Consider the following 18544-nt stretch of genomic DNA (forward strand, 5'->3'; position numbering starts at 1 on the left):
ATTAGTACTTTAATTCCAAAAAACATTTGTTAAAATCTAAATCACAAATTCAGAACTCATCACATTGTTCCTCCAGTTCCATTTTTTCACAGTTCATCCTAGGATGAAGATGCAGGGTTACATGGATGCACACTTGGATGACGCTTCACACGTTTCTATGCTGCCCTCTGCAGGACAGACACTTTAAGGCAACATGACTTTACAAGTTCTGTTAACAGAGCAGGCACAGCACTTCAGATGCATCATTTCTCTGAACCGAAGTCAAAGTTGTCACAGAACAGTAACTGGGATAAGACATTAATGTTGCTAACCGGAACTATAAGCACTGTAACTTTACTTTTAGAACATGCTTTAACATACAGCATGTGTTTCTAAGCAGCAGGTCAATCATAATGATTTCAAGGGTCATCTCATAAAACAGAGAAGCATCCTGAAACAAACTCTGACATGCATCTAATTAGACCAAACACTAGGATTAAAGAATGCTACAGCAGTTCTTCACAGGCATCTTTATAGATTTAAAAAGAATTGTAAGATATCAAGTGGTTATTGAAAAATTTACTACAGAAGCTCTGAGAAGCCAGTCAGACAGAAAAAAAGAAAAAAAAATCTAGTGATTTTTTTTTAAAAGGGTGGTCTATTTCTTTTTTGTCACTCCTGTGTTAAAGCAACTCATTCTCATTCCCAAGGCTTCAAATGCAGTCATTTTACACAATACGCACAAAGTGTCCGTTGGCATTGATGTACTGACACACTGATTATGGCATTAGTTAGTGGCTGTCGTTCCCAGCTTGTCACATAAGGATGAACAAACTACTCCTTTCACATCTGAATGTACTTGGTAAGTTTTATTCTTGTATGTAGAGTGTTAATGATGTGAAGGGGCATCTTGTAAAAAGTGTGATCCTTCCTAAGCAAGTAGTTTTTTAAGGTTAGATGTAACCAGTGGGTGATAGCATTTAGAAAAAAGCATAAGCTTAGAAATGTATTTTCTTTCGAAATGTGAAGAAGGAAGTGGAAGACACCAAGCTCTGAAATGTGGCACGAACTGCAGTCTCCTGGGTGACAAACTCATGACTTCTTTCACATCCCCTCTAACCTCCGAAAGCGTATTTTTGCCGCCCTTTAAAAGAGGACCCATTATGTCTCAGCACCTAATATTGCCTCAGCCAGTGCATCAAGGGACAGACGCCAAAAGGACACTTTATGGGTATCTCTGCAGCACTAGCAGTATCTCCCATAAATGCTTTATCTGACACCTGTGAATGAGAATGCATTGATTTATGACTTAAGAACAGGCAGGAAAAAGAAAAAAAAATTATATTCTATATTTAATATTATTCATATGGGAGAACAGATGAAAGAAAACAGACTGTGTTAGAAGGTAAAACTGTTTTGGGTTTTTTGGGTTGTTTTTTTTTTTTAAATCTGCCCCAAATTCACAATGTGTTTGTACAGTACGATTTTTGGTCAAGAGGTTGTCCCTGTGTTTTCAATGGAATATAAACTCTTATGTAAGAATGAGTGCAAAGAACAGTAACACTGATGACTGTATCAGATAAGAAAAGGTGGTGATTTAGACCCATTTTACTTCAAGTTAAACCCAACACACCCCTAACAAGCTATGATACATTTCTATCCAAAGGAAATTCATAAAAGTAATGTTAAAAATGTGCCAACACACAAAGTGCCTCATGTTTATACTAAATGCTGAAATTAACATGAGGGCCTTTGGTTTTATTTATAACATGGAATAGAGATACCTCTAGTGGCCAAAATTAGTACTGCAAAAACACATTTTTCCCCTGTAAAATAACAAATTAAGAAAGATTTCTCTGGCGAAAGAAATTCCAATTAGTCAAATACAGGAGAGTTAAGACTTTAGATAAGGTGCAAAACCCTCACGTTGCCACGAGGGCTTCTGCACAAAACAGCCTCTACCTTTATTAGGATTTTAACAGCCTAATCCTCTGGTTTACAGTTTCTCCACTAATTTCCTTCTCACTTCGAAAATGCAGCATTAGCAAGACTGGTCCTTATCTTCTCTAGATCTGAGAGTGAAATGCTAACAGAGGAACGAAGTAAAATACAAAATATCTGGTAAACGATAATGTAACTTTAACCTGCGAAAAGTCGATTTCCAGTTCTAAAATATAAATTAATCAACAAGGAAGATGACAAATAAATCAGTACCAAGAGTACAGCCCACATGGTTAACGTTGGTTGGAATGGTTATTATGGAATTACGTAGCTTGTTTAGTCATGCTTCAGTAATGGCTTTGGTATTTACTGTTACTGTTTATCAGAGTTATACTGAGGACAAGGCCATGCTGGGTTTGTTTTTAAGCTTCATAAGTAGATTTTACAATTCTATAAATCCTAAACATGTCTTGGTATAATATGATAACAATCAAAGATTAGAAAAGGACTTATTTAAGCAACAATTATTAATTCAATTATTACAATCACATACCCATCTGTAGCTAAAATGATCATGGCTATCCATTAATTTTATTATCTGTCATTCTAATAACCCATTACAGACCCTTTTGATTAAATCATTTCTAACTAATATCATATCATTAGTATTTATGGCTAATCAGAAGAGAATTAGCTCCTTACTGGAAGTTGGTGCTCCAAATAAAAAAACAATTTGACTACTAGCTGTAATGTAGAGGTAGAGCTAAAGGAGAGGGAAAGCATACACAAGCCATATCAAACTGTGTGTGTCTTCCTTCCTTCCCTTCTTTCCTTTGATGAACAGCAGAGTGACTGTGGGTGTAGTGATAGGCAGTGAGGGTGGCTTAAGAGCGGCTGGTCAGAGGGCAATCAGGAGATGATACGAATGCCAAAGTATTTCTTGAGCTGCTCAAGGAAGATGAAGGTGAGCACTGTGTGGGGAATCAAGCGGATTCCTGCAGGAACAAGTCCCTGTAAACAAAAGTTACCAAGAGATTACTATTTGCAAGTTTCCTCTAACAAATCTATTCAATTAGAGCTCCTACATGAGATTAGGCAATAAACTAAACAAAGCTTTTAATATTTTATTATTTTATTAATTATTTATTTAATTATTATTATTTCTTTTTTCTTATTTTAATTTCATGGAAGTAACAGGTACAGATGAGGCTGTAGATGATAAATAGCTTCTTGGTGATCTCAGTCATTTGCAGCAATCTTTATTCATTTTTGCTGCCCTGTTGAATAAACTAATACATAAAAATGTTGCAGTTTGTGTTTATGCACAATGCCAACGTCATCAACCGTTATCTCCAGCAACAACAAGAATAAGGAGTACTGTAAAAGATTATCTGCCCCCGCATCCACCAGATCTCAGCAACATAATCAATACAAGGCCCTGAAATGATGAAATACACGGAAGTACAGCAAGTAGAAACCTGAAAGTCTGTCATCTCTTTATATCCTTTGGTAGCAGCCATTGTTAACCTCAGCTGCTGTAGGTCAGTGGTTCCCAAATTGTGGTATGCGTACCACCGGTTGTACGTGGGTTCCCTCTAGTGGTACGCGGGAAGTATCCCCCCAGAAAATAAGATTAAATAATATACCATGTTCTGACTGAGGGATTTCTGAAAAATTAAAAACGTACAGCTCGGCTATCGCTTCTGACATAAATGAAGACAGAAAACTAAACAGCAGTGATGCTTGTAGGGTTACTGAATTTGGACTACCTGGTATATAATGATGTCCGATGTGGTGGCTAGCTACACAGCTACGGTTAGCATAATATAAACACATCAGCACAATGAAGCTGGAGGATGAACGCCATCTTTTTTCAACTCAATAAAAGTTAACGCGAGGGTTCCCGATGGTGAGGGACAAATGCAATTGCATGTCAGGATGATGTAAACAGACAAAGCTTCAGTCAGGAGAACAACTGAGAAAATCCATCCACAATATGAGGTTAGTCATTAATATAATGCTGCATGGGCTGGGCTTCAAAACTGAGCTTTAAAATAAAATAAAAACAAGAGAGGCCAACAGTGATCTCTGCCTTTCTTTTTTTTTTTTTAAAGGGGTTTGTTCAAATTAAATATAACAAGATACAAAGCATTAAAACATGTTAAAAACACAACAGCCTTGATAAACGCAGAGTGGTTTTGACCCGGAAGCAGGGTTCATACATCATCACTTAAGGACCGGATATCCCACCTGCTGTGAATGTTTTAATGCAGTACAGCTGTTATGATCATCACTTGTCACATCCTGTTTATGACACCTAATTTTATTATGTGTGCCTATGCCAAGAGGCACACATATTACTATTCGTCGGATTTATTATTATTGTGTGGATGCCTCATGGCATCCACACTATTGTTTTCCTGTTTCTCTTTATTCTTTATCTTTATTATTCCTCTAGTTGCTCCGTTCTTTGCCGATTAACTACTCCCTCAGTTTTCAGCCGATTTTCACCGTTCAAACTTTAAAAAATTCTGCTCTTTCTGCTAATGTGTGCTATGACTTTTGGTGCTCATAACTTCCATACTTTTTGAGATATTGAATTTTTTATGCAATATTTTTGCCCATTGAAATGAATGGAACACATTATCAATGTGGTCACTTATTTCTGCTCGCCAGGCTGAGCTGTGTTTTAGCTCAGTGAGATGAGCAGCCGTTCTCAGACTGGGAGGCCCGGGTTCAAATCCCGCTTGTGGCAACATTTTTTTCAGTTAACAGTTAAACTTTTTTAACTCAATTTCAGCTTTTTCATCCCTTTTCAGCAAAATTTTCAGTTTTTTCACCACTTTTCAGCACAAATCCCAGCTTTTTCAACTATTTTCAGCAAAAACATCTTTTCAGCAGAATTCTGAAAAGAGTTCTGCATAACTCTATTCAGCAGAAATTCTGCTGATTGAACTCTTTTCAGCAGAATTTGCACTTCTTTTCAGCCCAAATTCTGCTTATTCACCTCTTCTGCAAAATTTTCAGCCTTTTCACCTCTTATCAGCACAAATCTCAGCTGTTTTCAGAAAATACACTTTTGAGCAGAAATTCTGCTGATTCATCTCTTTTCAGCGCAACTTTCTGCTTCTTTACCTCTTTTCAGCAGAAAATTCTGCTGATTCACCTCTTTTCTGCAAAATTTTCAGCCTTTTCTCCTCTTATCAGCACAATTCTCAGCGGCTTCTTCTCATTTCTGCAGAAGTGTCCGTCTCTCCACCTGTTCTTTTTGAGAATGAGTTTGGGTCAGTGAGGTGAGTAGCTGCCTTTAGCCCAGGAGGGCCAGGTTCGAATCCTGCTCAGGGCAAAGTTTTTTTTCACCACCATACAACTTTTTGCAACTTTTCATCGTTTTCAGCTTTTCAGCAGGCAGCTTCAGCGTTAAGGCATCCACACAGCATTTTCGCAGGAAATGCAAATTTTTCTAGTTATTATTATTATTCTTCAGTTTCCGCCTGAAATTTTGCAGCGAATCTCGCCTCGCAGTTTTGAGACAAGCTTCATATATGTTACCTCATTTTGTGCGGCTGGATCAGGAATGGTGTGCTATGACTTTTGGTGTTTATGACTATTATAGTTTTTTAAATATTAATATTTTAGTGAAAATTTTCCCGCGCTTCTCTGCCAAACAGTTTTGACAATAGGGTTACATATGTTAGATCATTTTGTGCGGCTGGAGCTGGACTAGTATGGTATACACTTTTGGTGTTTATGACTTTTATAGTTTTTTAAATATTAATATTTTAGTGCAAATTTAGAAAGATTCTTCTTTTGGCGCCATAGAAACAGACTTCATTTGTGGTGTGTTGGCTCCATCTTTTGGTCCCACTGATACAAATTTCAAACTTCATTTGTGGTGTGTTGGCTCTCTCTAGTGGTATGCCGGGAGTAGTACGGCCTGTCTACCCTTATTTGGATTACCGTAATGATGACAATATCAACGGTGCGCACAGCGTCGCTGCTTTCAGGAGCCATTGGAATTTTTAAGGTTGCGCAAATCATTCAAAAGTTACGGTAATGCTTGGTGGAAAACTCAATATCCCACAATTCATAGCACGCCTCTGCCGAGTCAAACAATGGCGGCCATCACTTAGTTTTTATTTTCCTCTTAATACTGTTTCTAGGTCACAAAATAAACTTTTAAGATATTTTCAGGCGAGAATATAGGTGTGTAAACTTCAAATATCTGCTCATTTTGTCAAAACATCCCATATTAGCGACAATGTTCTGACGATGTCGTTTCTGCTTGAGGCTAGCTGGCTAGTGTGGCTAGCGCGGCTTTGCTAACAAGCTACAGCCGGCCTGGATGACAGTGAGAGCGGCTTACTCTGGTTTCACACCCGGTCCTTCGTAAAGTCTCGTGGTCACAGCTGGACTTATTTTAAATAAATAAATGATTTATTTATTTATTCATTTTAGTAACGGTATAAACAGTGAAAGGTGGTGGATTGGCCAGATGTAAACTTCAAATATGTGCTCGTGTTACCAAGACATCCCATATTAGCTCTGATGGTTTCGGTGCCTGCAAAGAGCTAGACAGCTAGCTAGCTAACTGGCTGTCTTTTTGACTCAGGGTCATAGCTGGACTTATTTTTCGTTTTTATGAGCCGATGAGGGTTTTTTTTTAGTAACGGTACAAACAGTGAAAGGCGGTGGATTGTCCAGATGCTGGTCGATGTGGAAAAAATAACTGAGTTGTTTGGTGGTCGCTGACGCGGAGCTACAACCGAGGGCAGCTATCCACCGGTGTGTGTCAGACAGAGCATGCAGGGAACGAGGCGGCGAGGCGACCGCCGATCAACCGGTGGTAGATCGTGGATCAGGGAAACCGAAGGCAGGAGAAGCAGGCGGCTGCCGGTCAGAGCGTGAGGTGAACTGAATTTCAGGTAAGAAGTTATGAACTGCACTCTATTTGGGTCAGATATAAACCGAGTTTAGGTGTAGTTTATTTCCGTTGTGCTGACTTTTTACAATCAGTTATAATAACTTGTACTGCGTGCTAGCTAGCACGACGGAGTTTCTATACAGCTGTGTGCACGCTAAGTTACTGATGTTGAACTTTATGACAGCCTCCCCTGTCATTCTCTCGCCTGTTCAAACTTCAGTCATGAAACTGATCAATGATCGGCTTTTCTCTCTTGTTTGTTTATCGCGCTAAACAACAGCAGCACGTTTAAGCTTGATCAGCTGTTGTTAGAATTCATTTGATTTTAATTTCTAGTATCAGCTGATGTTTGCTGGAGCCACAGCTGTAGAAGCGGCTGGTGGAAACCAGGAGATGACCTTACCGAATCATCAGAGCTGAACTGGTGATGGAGAAACAGGTTTACCTTTTTTTTAGGTGACATGAATGAGTTGAAGGGAAGTTATGAACTGTTTCTGAGAGAAATAAACACCAAGCTCCTTTTTTATTTAGCTGACAGCTGGTAACTGTGCAGGGGCGGATCTAGCAAAGCTTTTGCCAGGGGGCCAGGTAGGGCATCTTACAACCAAAGTTTGTATAATAATACACAAGATTGTCTGTAGACCATTGTTAATCATTCAGAACACTGTGTAAAAATAACAAAAAACAAAAAGTGAATGCAAAAGTGCATAAATATTTATTTTACGTGATTGATGTGTGTGGCGGGGCGTGGTCTGCAGTGCCGCTGCAGGGGAGGTGGACCCACCTGAGCGGCATCTGCAATCACGCCTCTCTGGCGTAGTCTGTGCTCTCTCGGCTGTTTTTTGGGTGTGTGTCAGGCTGTGAGTTGAAAAGCTACAGCCGGCTGTGTGGGTACACCAACTATGTGTGAAAAGTGGTCCATAACGTAATGCTTCAAAGCGTGTTCATGCAAACATTGTCGGGTCTGCCGTGGTACAATGGGACTTCTGCTCATGAAACTATGTGCACAGCGTCTGCAAATCGGGGCTGTACAAAGTCACTTCATCTTTACCCAAAATTGTAAGCTGTCATCTGTGAGGTGCGAGCGGTGTTTGTTTTTACCATAGTTCATGGTGGAGAATGGCTGCTCTGCTGAGTTTTGCTCTCTGTAGCTGTATGAATGGCAAACTACACTGTTTACCAGCGGCATAGGCACACTTAAAATTTCTTCTGAAATTTTCGCTTTCTAGTTTCTTATATGAATGCAATTTTAACATTTACAGCAAATGATACATTTTAAAACTTTATGCTTCATGAATTTTTAAATGACCCACAGGTGTCCTCTTTGTTATTAACAGTGCTCCAGCTTTTAACTGACTATTGCTTTATTTTTTGTGAGGAAGTAAGAGTATGTGTAGGTGTACCATGTACAAAAGTACAAAAAGTAGCCACATTTGTCGCTCATCCTGCACCTGATTTTTACTTTTGAAAGCATTGTGTTTAAAGCGTTCGCAAAGTAGTGTTTGACATTAAATAACTTGTGGGCGCATGCTAATATTTGTTCATTCAAATCACATATAAAGCAAACACTTCTGTTTTATTACTACACTAGGTGAAAAGTAATCTTCAATGTACTTGGAAGTTAATATCAGAGCTTGAACTTTAGAGATATTTATCAATTTTTGATCAGACATTTCTGTGGTTGATAAAGTTTATTTCAGGTCATACAACCACCTCTAAAATGTTTGTTTTAAAAGAGAGTAAAATAACTGAAGTGATACATTTAGGTTTTAAATGTATTTTGTTTTGTGTGTCTTTTACCTTGTAAAATGCCAGTGGACCCAGTTTGGCTGTTTCTCGTAAGCAATGTATCACCCCCTGAAGACAGAGACATTAGTTAAAACTGAATACCAGCAAATGAAGAGGACTGAGGGATGAAAGTATGAGAAATTAAAAAGTGATAATGAATGATCCACTCACTGTATACTCTCCTTTTGAATTCATCAGCCTCGTCTTCAGTACGTCTAGAGGCTGACACAGGAATGTAGCACAGCCTCCCTGCATATGATGTAGATGCAGTTCATATGAGCAAAGATCAATCAACAAAAATGTAAGTGCAAAACGTCTGTGTAATCAGTTATCGAGGTCGTGGTAGTCTTGAGAGCTTGGAAAAGGAAGCCACTGAACTTTAACTTTGTGAAGACACTTCACCTCTTGGATGAAGACATTTTGCATTTTAAGATAAAGGCTCGTTCAGTTCTAAAAACTGACAAAACCTAAAAAGTCCACTTACTTATTAAAGCTCTCAAGACTTTATACCAACTGAATCAGACTAAAATAAAACCAGATACTTACCGCAATGAAGCTGGAAAGAAAGTGTGTGACTATGTTATCTCCCATCATGCCTGTTCCTAACACCAGCTGCTTGGCTTGGTCATAACATGCCAACTACAGAAGAAGAAAATAAGAGGAAGAAAATGAGTGTTAGTGGTAAAAAGAAATAATGTGCCCCTTCTGAATTTCCTACAACTTTAGAATTAAATAGTTGGCTGCAATTTGGATTATTTAAAACACGGTTTTAAATTTAGTTTTACAGAATTTAGTTTTACAAAAAACAAACAGCCAAACAAACAAACATCCAAAATACAGTCAAAAATTAACATTTTGAGTTTGGCTCCCCCTAGTGGTAATACAGGGGAAAAAAAGACGACGTCAACAGGTGGGAGTGTTGAGTAAAAATATTAAGACAGCTGGCTGTAACAGTTATACAGCGATCAGTCATGCTTGGAGAATGTAATATAACAAGCACAGCATGTTGTCAAAATATTCTTGCTTTCTTCTTACACTCTATACAACAGAAATGCTGCTTGATGTTTTGCTGCTGCAGACCTGCAGTGATCTGTCTCGAACATAAAATGTACTTTATACTCATTTTGTGACTTACAGTTTACATTTTTCTGATTACACTTTTAGAATAATTAGATGTGAGCAGTTAGAACAGCGCTACATTGCTTTTTGAATGTTATTTAAGTGAGAGTTACAAACCTTTTCAGCCAGAAAAGAACAAATGGGGTCCACTGTATGACGAAAAATCCTTTTTACCTTGTTACTTTTAATTAAAATAATTCAGAAATGTTTATGGTTGTGCCACTCTGACATTAGAATGCATGCAAATAGCTGGACAAAATTATTTCAAGTATCTAAACAACTATCAAACTTTTCATAGTTACCGATTTTGATTATTCCAACAATTTAAGTCATGTCTGAATAATTCATTTAAAATTGTGGATCAATTAAGCACCAATCTTAACAGTTTTCTTAGTCCCTTGACTGTGAAAGAATATTAATTGAATGCAGTGAAAATACATTTAAACTGAATTTTACATAATACACTCTTCAGATCATGAATTGACTGAATGATTTTAAATACAAATAATGTCCTCTATCAGGAAATATGGATATCACATCAATAACCCAACAATATTAAAATAAAAAATAAAATAGATGCAAATCGCCCATCATTGACCCGAGAACTATTAAGGTCTCTAACATTTTCAGACATTGTGATAATTGTTTAAAATTGGTATTGTTAAAAAAGAAAATACAGACAATGTTTCCTGATAAGAAATTGTAGCCTGCGAGCACACATGTACTACCGTAACTTGCCTGTCCCACAGTAACCATTGCTCCTCTGCTGGAGGCCATGGAGGCTCCTGAAAAGAGTTTCCTTATGCCCTCTGCAAGACAGGATAGAAATCAGAAGTCACACGTGATACCCGTGAGAGCTAAACATGAAGCTATAGTATATCCTATTTGGTATTTACCTTCTCTGAAGACTCTGAAAAGTCCATCAATGGCATGTTTGTAGCTGGAAGAAAAGAAAAAAAATAAAGCATTAAATTAATAAAAAACATTCAAGCCGAACTTTTTAGACTACGAATTACAACACTCACTTTCTCCTCAGTTCTGGTGGTAGTTTCATGTCATTCTGCATCCTAGGGGCAAGCACATTTCATATGTTCTGATTTCAATATTTAGTGATTGCAGTAATTTGGATACAGAACTGTAACTATGTTACCTGACATTCACCATGTCTGCAGGGGTCCCAACAAACCCACCAGTGAAACCTGTTGGCAGAGAAACCTTGTTGGAATGCGTGTTTGTGAAAGCCCGAGTTATAGAAAAAAAGTAACAAAATGTGTGTGTGTGTGTTCCAACCTCCAAAGGCTCCCAGCAGGACCTTCTGGTAAAAAGGCATGGGGCCCTGGTTCGTGCTGCCCATCATGTCCCTCACTGTTTCATAGATGGCAAATCTGGTGAGGGAATATGACATCTGACAAGAGAAAGAAAAGAAAGAAAAAGACAAGAAGAGAAAGAATTCTTTATTTAATTATTGAAAATTTTGTATTCTGGTTCTTTTTTCCCCCCTTTTTCTTTTCTTTTTTGTAAATCGACTAGTATGGACGGACGGACAGACGGACAGACAGACCTACCTAAAGCAAAGCAGTTTTAAAAGCAGCCTTTACATTAGTGAACTTTCATATATTGTTCATTTATTATGTCCCAAGTAAAATATTTCAAGCCTTTAGTTTGTTTTGTTTTTTTAATTTTCAGGATTCACATAGGACTGAGATCAGGCGAGTTAGCAGGCCAGTCAATCAGTAATCACATGGTCAGACCACCATTTAAGAGTTTTGACAGTACAGACAGGTGCTAAGACCTGTGGGAAAATTATACTGACATCTCCATGAAGCTTGGCAGCAGAAGGCAGCATGAAGTCCTCTAAAATCTTCTGCTGATAAAACCACGAGCAACACCAGCAGATGACATGGCACCCCAAACCACCACAGACTGCAGAAACTACACACTGGACTTCAAACACTTTAGATTCTGTCCCGCTTCACTTTCTCCAGACTGTATGACCTTGATATAAAACAAGGAAATAAAATGAAAATCACTTTCATCTGTAAAGAGGACTTGGGACCATTAAACCGCAGTCCAGCTCTTTTTTCTTTAGCCCAAGTAAGATGTTTTTGACACCGTCTCTGGTTCAGGATTAACTGTAGCTCCATTCCTGAAGATGTTTGTCCGTGGTGGCCCTTTATGTATTGACACCAGACTCAGTCCACTCCTTCTGAAGCTTTTCCAAGTTCCTGAAATTACTTTTCCTGGCAAGCCTCTCACGGTTCTGGTCATTCAGGCTGCTTGTTGACCTTTTGATACCACACTTTCCCCTTCTAGTCAACTTTCTATTGACCTTCTATTGATCAATGCATCAACACAGCATTCTGCAGCCAGGCTTTGTCACCTTTGTCAACTGGACAACTGTCAAGTCAGCAGGTTTCCCATGACTGTAGCTGAATGTGATAGAGTGCACTGTACTATTACTGTTTAAATTTACACAAACTCTAAATAAAATACGCTAATAATTTGAGATAATTTGGATTTCTGATTTTTATGAGCCTCTAGCCATAACAATTAAAGTTAAAACAAAAATATTTGAAATATTTCCCTTTATTTGTAATGAATACAGATATTATAGTTTATTTTAATTACATAAAACATTTTCAAAATAATCTTGAACTTCATAATTACTAATTCATTTAAACATTTGGGTGTATTTGATATGCCTAAGTTGCGTGCACCTTTAATTACAGGGTGGTTGAGGGAGAGTTTAGTTCATTTACGGTCTAACAGGATCAAACTTGAACAACCCTTTATTGACAACTGTTAGTTCTCACTGCGGTCACACCTCTGCAACATTTATAGACTTGCAATTCACCAGTGACGTATTTGATCATATCCTGTTGCAATAAACCAGTTATTTTATTCATCAACCAAAGTTAACTTCACATAATATTCAGCACTACAGTGTAGTAAGTTTAAAGAGTAACATTTTAATCTCAGTACTATGCATGTGCTACAGGAACTAAACATTTTCTGTACCGAATTAGATGCTTAAAGTAAATGTCTCACTCTGTTTTAGTAAGAGAAACAACCAATGAAGAAAACAACACACACAAACTCACAAAATCCTGTGGTATGCACACAGGCACCCATACCTGTCTACATAGTGAAGCAGATAGACCACTGTATAGAGCCAGGACTCCGTCGTTCTTCACCACGTGAACAGCCATTCCAATCATCCTCTTCTTTACCTCCTGCTGCGTCTGTAAGTGTACCTGGAAAGACAGTCATGAAGATCACACAGTAAATACACAGCAAATAATGAAGAAACTGATATAATGTGTGTTTATTGTGGCTGATACAGCAACCTCACAAACTTTTAGTTTTACAGAACAACTTGTACCACAAGGGGTGACTCTGTATAATCTGAATTCTCTGGTATTAGTAAAGCTCTAAAACACTCACCAAGCTCTGATGAGACAGTCATAAGAGGAGGATAAGTCATGATAATATGTGCAATTTAGGCAATCATAAAGAAGTTTTCCAAATGTGTTACCAAGATATACTTGTTTTATTTTTCTTATCAGAGAAGGTCAGTGGTCCAAAATGTGGCTTTAATCCTATGTTATTACCAAGATTACAGCATGAAGGTCACTGAGCCTTCAAATGAAACTGTTGTCAGTGTCTACTGCAGTAAAATAGCTGCATAAATAGTTATGATTCTTTGAGTCACTTTTTTGTTTAATCACCATCCTGCTGGTTTACACTGACAGACTGTTTTTAGCACAGTTTAAGTGAAATGGGAAATTTAATATTCATTTCCTAGTTTTACTTTGGAGCTCTCAGTATCTCCTTTATCACAGGTCACTGCTTTTCAAAGTATCAGCAGTGACATGGAGAACTACTGACAGTCTGTACTGAATTCTGTTGGGTTGGGCTTAGGACTCTCTGCAAGACAGCAAAGTTCTTCCACCCCAAACTCTCTCATCCATGTCTTTGTGGACCTTGCTTTGTGCACTGGTGCGTACTCATGGCTTGCAGTTCTAAACTCTTACCACAAAGTTGGGAGCATGAAATTCTCAAAATTGTCTTGGTATGGTGAAGCATTAACAATTTCTTTCACTGGAACTAAAGGGCCGAGCCCCACTCCTGAAAGGCAACCTCACACAATAATCCCCCTTCCGCCAAACTTTACACTTGACACAATGCAGTCAGACAAGTACCGTTCTCCTAGCAGTAGCCAAACCCAGAGTTGTCCATCGGATTGCCAGATGGAGAAGAACGATTAGTCTCTCCAGAGAACGTATCTACATTGCTCTAGCGTCCATTGGCAGCATGCTTTACATCACTCCATTCCATGCTGCTCGGCCAGGGAAACCCATTCCACAAAGATCTCTACGCACTCTTCTTGAGCTAATCTGAGGGCCACATGAAGTTTGGAGGTCTGTAGCTATCGACTCTACAGAAAATTACAGACCTCTGTATACTATGCATCTCAGTATCCACTGATCTGGCTCTGTGATTTTACGTGACCTACCACTTTGTGGCCTGAGTTGGTGCAATTCCAAATAGCTTCCACTTTCTTACAATACCACTAAAAGTTGAACATGAAATATTTATTTATTTTTTGACTGGACTTGTTCCACAGGTGGCAGCTTATCACTGTATCACCCTGGAAGTCCCTGAGCTCCTGAGAGCGACCCATTCTTTCACAACCATTTGTAGAAGCAGTTTCCTTGACTGGGTGCTTGATTTTATACACCTGTGACCATGGAAGTGATTGGAACACCTGAATTCAATGACTTGTATGAGTAAGTGAAAACTTTTGGTAATACGGTGTAGTATTGGGGTGTTAACTGCACAATCACTACCCCGACTTAAGCTGAGTTAAACTGGACTGGACAACATTTTGCATGCTTCTTTAAGCATGGCTGCACTTGAGGAACTTTTCCATTCTGTTCCTTGTTTATGCCAACACTGCTGTACGTGCTTTGTCCTCAGTGGTTACTATACTTAAGCTATCAGTGAACCAACACGCATTCACAAGCCAAGAAACACTTGTGCACACTCACCGTGTTGAAATATTACACCAGGATGAGGTGATAAGAGTCTGGCTAAATTATTGTCTTTTTAGGTGAGGTCAGAAAAATCTTGTTTAGCAACTCTTCAGTACAGGTTCAGAAAACAAAAAACTGTTTATCTGATGGTGTAATAGATCTCCTGATTAACACACATACAAAAAGTATGCTGATAGGGCATGACCAGGCAGTTTTCTTATTTGACGTGGGTTAGGTGACACTTAGGCTTGATACTAGCTTGAACAAAAATACACGTCATTCCTAAATGCAGATGTCCTGCTGTTAACGTTTATGGAAATGCGGTGTGCTGGTATGCGTTGGCTTTGTAAGTTACTAAGTCGCAAACTGCCTTAATGTTGGGTTACAAACTACAGAATAAACCTGCAGTTCTTTTGTGTATGATATGCTCTAATTATAAGCGTATCCTTTCTTTTCTTTATCCAATGACAGCTCCCTACAAAACCTATAAAGTTGTTATTATGGTATTTAACTCGTGGGGGACTGAAGGTTATTACAGAGGAGTAAAGATGACATATTTAGGCTGCAGTGGAACACTGCTCAGTGCTCTGAACAACAGACTGAATACTTTAAATCTGTTTTTATGCTAAAAGATAGCAAGACAAGCAGTGACAAGCAAACATGGAATGCGACTCACTTCAACCGTATATCAAAAGTAAACAGATTCAGTGAAATTCACTTTTGTTAAGTAAACAAACAATTCTCCCACATGGGATCCAATTCACTCTGACACAAAGAATAACAATGAGCAAAACAGCATCATCATTAGCTTTCAGAACACACCCTTTCATTTCCACAACAAGGAAATAAGCTGCCCTTACTCACCCTCAGTTTATGGAAATAACCACAGTACTGTGTACAACAGAATAAAAACTTGCACAGTCACTCTATTGTCTCACAGTGAAATCACTTTGTAGTTCACTAATGTAGACTATCATGTTAGGCAAAAATAGCTTGTCAGTAATAAATCTCAAAATCACCTTAAACTAACTAAAATCAGGTTACTAACAAAAACCCCTTGGAGGACAAATGTTGACTACTTTTTTATCATTTCCTGAAAACTAGTCCTCGAGGCAACTTTTGTTTTGGTTTAGCACTATATAAATACAATTGAACTGAACTGAACAGAAGCATCTATAATTTATGTTTTAAATAATACTTTTAGAGGTCAAAGGTTCATCACTGTCATGAAAGGTGGCTTGATTTTTCCTCTGCCATAAACTTGTATTTTAATCTTTCCCATAATTTGTGTGCCAACTATGAAAATGAAGCTACACTTCAAAAACATCTCCAACCAGTTCACAAGCTAACACACATAGAGCACTTCAGGGCATTTTCTGCAGTGGGGTAATTGCAAGCCTTAACTACATAATTACACACCACAGGACTTCCTGGGGACCAGTTGGCCTTATTAGGGTCACATGCTGCTTTTTTCTGTGCAATCAAAAGGGAGTAACATGAGAAAGGATTTGAGTAATCTGTTAGAGATGTACAAATTTACTTCTCTATGCAGCAATGTGACGAAATCAACAAGAGTGAACAAGCATGTCCCTGCAAACACTCACAGATCTGCATTCTCCACCAAGGAGAGTATGTGGCAAAAGTATTTTTTATTTCTCAGTGTGATTTAAATTGCAATTAATCTATTGATATCCAAACATACATTCTCTTCCACTTATCCATTTCACAGTTGGGGCGGCTAGAGCCTAACTCAGCTACCATAAAGCGAGAAGCGGGAGTATCCCCTGGACTTAATGCCACCCTGTCGTAACACCACTTTTTTACACTTTTACTCAAGTAATCAACACGTTTTGCTAATTAGACCTGTATATCCTAGACTGGAAGTCTAGTCCCAACTTATCTTAATTCATAAGTCACATATGTGTCATGAGTGGGCCCGAACAATAACGCCGCTCTTCTAAGATTTGTCATAAAACAAAAAGTATGATTTATCCATTTACAAAACAATTAGCAGCTTGGGATAAATACAATTTCCAAAATATATTTCAGTTTTCCACATTTAATGAGACTACTGTCATTGCACAATGCTTACAGTTTACAGATGACAGGAACAAAATCTTCACATGTAGTTTTTGTAGCTAATCAATAGTACATGTTTATTTTATTTTAATCAAGTTGTTTAAATATTGGAATACTTTAATTTTCATCCCATTTTTACTCCTGTAATTAAGCCCAACATCACCACTGAAGGGTTAGCAGTGCATTTAAATGAAACATTGGGGTAATCGATGCCTTCACTGCAGGTTTCACACTTTAGACTCATTCAATGGGGCAAACAATCCGACGGCCCAGTTCGGGCTCCCAGACCGGATGTTTAACACATCTGTCTTCGACCATGGTACCTCGAAGTCTGTATGTCTAATAAAAGCTGAAGGTGTGCAGCTTTAGAAAGCACAGATTGATATCTGAAAACCACTCTGTGATGAGCTATCCGCGAATAACTAATCTGTCATGTTCCCCAATACTGCCTCTGGGAACAGCTGTACCCATGTGTCAAGGCCTGCACACGCGGCGGAAGGTTACTGTGCCCCTTACGCCGCTCACCTTAAGGAGATCCAGAGGATGCGTGCAGCAGGCGGCTCCACATGATGCCAGCCCACCGAAATACCACCGCGACATTCGTTTTTCAGTCATGGTACCAGGCTCTGCTTGTCCCGTGCAGATACAGCGGTTACTTCCTTCCTGTCAGTCCGACTCGACACGCTGTCCGGCTGCTAGGGTGGCTTCGTGGCCTGCTGGGAACAGCTGCTGTATCTCTGGCGGTCTAGAGGACACGGATAACCTCGTTAATCGTCAAACATTGCGATAAGGGCCTGCGCTAAGGACCGGGGACTTTGGCAGCATCGCGCACACTCGCGCCACATCTCTTCTGTGTTTTGGTCTCGAGCTGAAGCGCAATAGGAAGCAGCAGTACTCAAGAGGAGAGGAGCACAGCCAATTGTCAGCGAGGACGGCGGATCTGCCTACTGTCCCCGGGGGTCGAGATCCAAAGGTCGACAGCGGTATGAGAACGCTACAGCCCCGACACAGCAAAAACTCACATAGCCCACTTTTACATCTATGAAGTGTCACGCTTTTTAAAGCGACAGGCGTCCTCTTCGCAGCTGCAAACAAGACAAAGTGTCGCACTGTCCCTTTAAGAAGACAACGGTCGACGTTCTCAATCGAGTGGTAGCGAGCCATGAAAAAAAGAGTTTTGTGATGGATACTGTGTTCATATAAGACAGCGTTTTAAAAAGTGATTAAGGTGATTAAAAAGTGTAATTTAGTCATGCAGGAGGGGGTAGCATGTCCAAACACGTGTCTCTGAATTATTGTTTAGTGTTTGTTTGTTTTTCAGGCAATGAAATATTAATATTTAGAGAAAGAATACGTTTAAAGGACTGTAAAATAAACGAAATATAAGTGAGGCGTAGTGTGGGTAATAGCAGGCCTTAACATAATATTTAATGAGTATCCCTAGACAGATAAATATTACCTTTGGTTTTGCTAATTATTCCCATATATTGAACATGACCATGATTTTTTAAAACATAATATCCACTTCAGAATATATTTGTTTGTACAGACACAGGAAAGAGCTTTGACAGTATGACAGTACAGGGCTGTACTGTCATACTGTCAGTACAACCCTGTACATGCTTTGAGTCCATAACAGTCCATAACATAGATAGACAACCACACATGCTACAGCAAT

General features: G+C 38.8%; 1 protein-coding gene across 1 annotated transcript; it reads right to left on the reverse strand.

Moving 5' to 3' along the window:
* Positions 1-18309, reverse strand: slc25a10b (solute carrier family 25 member 10b). The gene is made up of 11 exons (XM_063476668.1): positions 17392-18309; positions 12886-13005; positions 11042-11156; positions 10902-10950; positions 10777-10818; positions 10648-10691; positions 10490-10560; positions 9179-9271; positions 8804-8881; positions 8645-8701; positions 1-2931 (listed from the first exon to the last, which is right to left on the reverse strand). The coding sequence occupies exons 1-11, from the start codon at positions 17479-17481 to the stop codon at positions 2830-2832; spliced, it is 861 nt and encodes a 286-aa protein (XP_063332738.1). The 5' UTR covers positions 17482-18309; the 3' UTR covers positions 1-2829.
* Positions 18310-18544: the final 235 nt, after the last annotated feature.

Source organism: Pelmatolapia mariae, linkage group LG6 (genome assembly GCF_036321145.2).
Source record: "Pelmatolapia mariae isolate MD_Pm_ZW linkage group LG6, Pm_UMD_F_2, whole genome shotgun sequence".
NCBI classification, from domain to species: domain Eukaryota; kingdom Metazoa; phylum Chordata; class Actinopteri; order Cichliformes; family Cichlidae; genus Pelmatolapia; species Pelmatolapia mariae.